General features: G+C 55.1%; 2 protein-coding genes across 2 annotated transcripts; both read right to left on the reverse strand.

The window, feature by feature from the left end:
- Window positions 1-1,398: 1,398 nt before the first annotated feature.
- Window positions 1,399-3,262, reverse strand: ETH_00004340 (UMP-CMP kinase, putative; the record flags this gene model as incomplete). The annotated part of the gene is made up of 5 exons (XM_013377139.1): window positions 1,399-2,034; window positions 2,231-2,358; window positions 2,613-2,687; window positions 2,902-2,989; window positions 3,083-3,262. The coding sequence occupies 5 exons, from the start codon at window positions 3,260-3,262 to the stop codon at window positions 1,399-1,401; spliced, it is 1,107 nt and encodes a 368-aa protein (XP_013232593.1).
- A 1,060-nt stretch (window positions 3,263-4,322) lies between these two features.
- ETH_00004345 (uncharacterized protein) lies at window positions 4,323-4,643 on the reverse strand (the record flags this gene model as incomplete). Its single annotated transcript, XM_013377140.1, has 1 exon — window positions 4,323-4,643. The coding sequence occupies one exon, from the start codon at window positions 4,641-4,643 to the stop codon at window positions 4,323-4,325; it is 321 nt and encodes a 106-aa protein (XP_013232594.1).
- Window positions 4,644-4,943: the final 300 nt, after the last annotated feature.

Consider the following 4,943-nt stretch of genomic DNA (forward strand, 5'->3'; position numbering starts at 1 on the left):
GCCCCCCGGGGGGCCCCCCGGGGGGCCCCCGGGGGCCCCCGCCCCGCTGGGGGCCCCCAGGGGGGCCCCCATGGTGCCCCCCAGTGGGGCCCCCAAGGGGGCCTCTAAGGGGGGCGCCCCTAGGGGGACCCCCCGGGGGGCCCCTGGTGGGGGGGCCCCTAGGGGGCCCCACGCGGGGGTGCCCCCGTGGGGGCCCCCGGGGTCAGCCAAGCGCCGGGGGGCCTCAGGGGACACGGAGTGGGGGACAGACAGGGGGGCCCCCAGGGGGGCCTCCGATTGAGGGGAAGTTGAAGGGATTGGGGGGGCCCCCAAGGGAGGGGCTGTAGGCTGAGGCAGCTGCTGCTCGTCCATTCAGGCTCGTGGGTGGCCTGCGTCTCTCCATGAAGGTTTTAATGTCTTTTAAAATAATATTTAATTATTATTTTTGATTTAATAATGCAAATTTGCTCGCTTTCTAACGCGAGGACTCTCGAGCCCGCCGCCGACAGCACGGGGGCCCCCTGCAGTTGCTGCTGCAGGAACAATCTCCAGCAAATTATGTTCAACAGCTGGTAAACGGATAAGAATTAACAAAAACTATATGTTTTAATTGTATTTAGTTATTTAAATGCTAGTTAAGTTAAAGACAAACTCTTATGTGGAGTCCTGTGTGCCACCAACCGCCGGCCGCCGTCTCGATGCTGTCTGTACACCCCGTGGCTCTGCCCCGAAGGCAGACAGGAAGGGCTGAGCTGAAGGAGTAATTGAGTTTAAAATAATAAACAAAGTAATCTGAAAATGATAAATAAGAAAAATGAGCAGCATCTAGAACCACAACCTCTTTGTGCCTCACCCCATAGATTCTGAGGTGTATGTACACCCGGCATTTCTTTCGCTTGGCGTCCACAGTAACCCCTAAGGCCACATCATTTGCGTTTAAACAAGTTCTAAATTTGCATTAAATGTTAATTATTAATAATTGCAGAGTCAGTGAAGTACTATTGTCGCGAAGCGGCGGCACCCACACGCCGCAGGCACCCTCTTCCTTCGTCTAAAACCCTGTCATTGGGTTTGGCGCCTGCGGCGGGCACTGCCCTCCTTCCAGCACGCCCTGTAAGGCTCGAAGCCTCCAAAACCCTAAAAAAGGGTTTGGCAGCAGCGGCAGCGCGGCGTGGTGGCTAATGTCTGTGTCTGTGCACGGCTGGAGTGTTCCAAGCCCTAATTTAGGGTTTACAGCAGCTGCGGTGTCTCGAGCCCGGGCCTGCGGGCTGCCTCCGCTGCGTGTCCATGTGTCGCGCGCCAAACCCTAATTTAGGGTTTGTGCGTTGCTGCGTGGGCGCGCGGCGGGGGCGCTGCGCGTTTACGGGCTCGAAGCCGCAAATCAGGGGCCGCGGGCCACCCCTGCGCGCAAACCCTAATTTAGGGTTTGGAGCCCCCGGCCGCAGCGAGCGCCCGCTGCTGCAGCGCCCTGTAGGGCTCGAAGAGCTGCTGCACCTCGCCCCACACCTCCCCTATGGGCCGCCCGGCCTGCAGCAGCTGGAAGCAGCCAGCAGCACGAAAAGCAGCAGCAATTGGAAGAGTTTCTTTTTGGAAAGTTTTCAATCTCTTCTGTACAGACACCGCGTTGTCGTCGGCCCTTCCGCTCGTCCTTCCTCTCTCCAGAATCCGCCGCAGCATTTCTGCTTCCGGACACTCGAAAAACAGCAGCAGCAGCGGCTTCACGAAGCTCCCGCTGCTGCTGCTGCTGCTGCTGCTGCTGGTGTTGCTGCTGTTGCTGCTGCTGCCGCAGCGGCGCCGCAGCTCCGCGGTCAGCTCCTCGAGGTCCGCCGCAGCTGCAGCAGCAGGCTCTGCTGCAGCAGGCTCCGCTGCTGCTGCCGCTGCTGCTGCTGCTGCTGCTGCTGCTGCTGCTTCCAAACCCTCCTCAAAGTCCCCTTTTGAGGGTTTGTACCCCATGCGACTTAAAGCCTCTTTGCACTTTTCCACAAAAGACAAATCCGAAGAGTAGGCCCGCGAGAGCCGCAGGATTTCCCGCGGCAAGTTCGCCTCGCTCGTCATCTGACAAACAAACCCTAAACCCTAAACCCTAAACCCTAAACCCTCAACCCTGGACTTTGAACTCAAACGACCGACAGAGGCAGCCAGGCAGCGGGCGGGGAGCCCGAACTTCGCCCCAAAGACTCGGGGGCGGGCGTTTACTAGCCGACGCTAGGGTTTAGGGTTTAGGGCTTAGGGTTTAGGGTTTAGGGTTTACGGAGAGCCAGCCCGCCAAGTTGTCGACATTTCTCGGAAATCCATCAATCAAAAATAAACCCCGAAAATTCGCCAGCAGCATTTTGCGCAGCAGCAGCGTCATGGTGATGCGCACCGGCACGATGCGCCCTGCGCCGCAAACCCTAAACCCTAAACCCTAATTCCTAAACCCTAAACCCTAAACCCTACGCCGCAAACCCCAAACCCTGGATTCTAGGGCTTAAACCCTATGTCTGGAAGAGTGAAATCAAAGGGTCAAATGCGCTCACTCGCGCACTCTCAAGTAGGGTTTACAGCCTGGGGCACCACCCTAGGGTTTAGGGCTTAGCGATTAGGGTTTAGGGTTTACGGACTAGGGTTTAGGGTTTAGGGTTTGAAAGCACCTTCTCTGATGCAGTCGTCAATCAGCTTGCTGTAAGGGCTGTCGGGGTTCGATTGCTCCTCACGCAGACAGTCCCCTGGGCACAAACCCTAAACCCTAGACCCTAAACCCTAAACCCTAAACCCTAAACTCTAAACCCTAAACCCCAGAGCAGGTGAGCCAGGATACAACGACATCAAGGCAGCCGCATAGCGGCATTCGCTGCAACCGTAAGCCCCAAACTCCAAGCCATAAACCCTAAACCCCAAACCCTAAACCCTAAACCCTAAACCCTAAACCCTAAACCCTACCTGCGGATATATGCGGTATAGAGAACTCGCGAGACACTAAGCTGCATTGCGTGCCTTTGCCGGCGCCGGGGCCCCCGAGGACGAAAACCTGCATGCAGAATGCTGCAGCAAGGGTTTAGAGTTTAGGGTTTAGGGTTTAGGGTTTGGGGTTTGCCCGGAGGCCTTGTGGCGGCAGCCCTACCGTCTGCGGGAAATCCATCTTCTCTGGAGCAGCGAAGCTTCTGCTTCGTGCTGCTGCTGCTGCTGCTGCTGACCTTGCTGCTGCTGCTGCTGCTGCAGCTGATCCTGCTGCTGCTGCTGCTGCTGCTGCTGCGCTATAAAAGGGCCTCTGTAGCCTCAGGGCCGAAGGGCCCACGAACATAAGAGGGAAGCCGGAGCTGCGGTTTGCTGCTGGCAGCAGCGAGCTCAAAGTACCACGCAGCTGCAGCAGCAGCAGCAACAGCAGCAGCAGCAGCCTAGGGACACAGTAAAAGGCCCTTATGCTGCGCTGCATTCAGGAGGCACTGAAGGCCGCAAGAAGACAGGCAGCAGAGGCTCAGGAGTATATACACCCCGAAGCCAGAGAATCTATCTGCTGCTGCTGCTGCTGCTGCTGCTGCTGCGCTTTGCTGCTGCTGCTGTTGCTGTCGCCGCAGCATGCACTGGGGCTGCGCTGCCCGCCCACACAGCCAAACCCTAAACCCTCAAACCTAAACCCTAGCAGCAGGAAATGTTTAGAGAGGCCTTTTGGGCGAGGAAAGATGCAAGTTGGAAGGCCCGCGAGGGTTTAGGGTTTAGGTTTTAGGGTTTACGGCGTGTGCAGCACGTCACAGCACACGAGACGACCGCCCAACGCAACCAAGCCCTAAGCCCTAAACCCTCGAGAACAAACCCTAAACCCTAAACCCTAAATGCTTCAATTTATCAAATTAAACCCTTTCATTTCAGTTTTAATTCTTCTATTTCCCAATTTCCAAAAGACTCCTCGGGCCGTCGGCAGCCCGCCCGCCGCCCGGCCCGGACAGCGGGGAATAAGTGAAATGAAAACAAATAAATAAATAGATAAATAAATAAATAAATAATTTACTTATTTATATATTTATTTATTTTGAAATAGAAAAGAATATATTCGAGAGCAAAGAGGGGCTCCGGGTCGCAACGGCAGCCTGAGCGAGCCGCAGCCTACCAGCTGCAGCAAACCCTAAACCCTAAACCCTAATTGTTGCTGCCGTATTTCTTGCTGATCTGCTGCAACCGGAAACCTGGTACTGGGTGCTGCAGTTGCTTCTAAACCCTAAACCCTAAATTGGTGAAATAAATAAACGGAAATGCAAGTTGCAAGTAAGGCGTGGGTGTACGTATACACCGCAAACCCTAAACCCTAAACCCTTTCAAACTCCCATGCAGCAGCAGCCAACGTGTTCCACTTGCTGCTGCTGCTTCTACTGCTGCAGCTTTTGCTTCTGTTGCTGTTTATGCTTTTGGGGCTTTTGCTGCTGTGGAGGCCCTGCAGCAGCAGCAGCTACTTTTCGTTTGCGTGGCTTCTCTACTACTGCTGCCTTTTGTGTTTCCCTGCTGCTGCTGCTGCTGCTGTTGCTGTTGCTGCTGGCTTTACTCTTCTTATGGGGGGGCTCCTGCTGTTGCTGCTGCTGCTGCTGCTCGCATGGGCGCCCTTGCTGCTGCTCCTCTTGCGGTTCCCTCTTGACCTGCAGCAAACCCCTTCCTGCTGCTGCTGCTGCTGCTGCTGCTGTGGGGTCCTTCATTGCTGCCAGCAGCTGCTGCGGAGAGCTGCAGCAGCTGCTGAGCCTCCACGGCACTTCTCTGGAAGCAGCAAGTTGGGGAGAAAACATAAAGACAACAAAATAAATAAATCCAAATTAAATTAAATAAATAAATAATAAATAATATTAATTAGTTTTAAAATTAAAATAATATAAATCTTCATTACGGCAGCCGCCGGCCCCCGCTGCTATCAAATCCTCAGAAGCGAACACAACGTGCAGCAGCAGCAGCAGCAGCAGCAAGAGCAGCAGCAGCAACAGCAGTTGCAACGGTAATAGCAG

The sequence above is a fragment of the Eimeria tenella genome, genomic scaffold (assembly GCF_000499545.2).
Source record: "Eimeria tenella Houghton genomic scaffold, Eth_scaff466, whole genome shotgun sequence".
Classification (NCBI taxonomy): Eukaryota; Apicomplexa; class Conoidasida; order Eucoccidiorida; family Eimeriidae; genus Eimeria; species Eimeria tenella.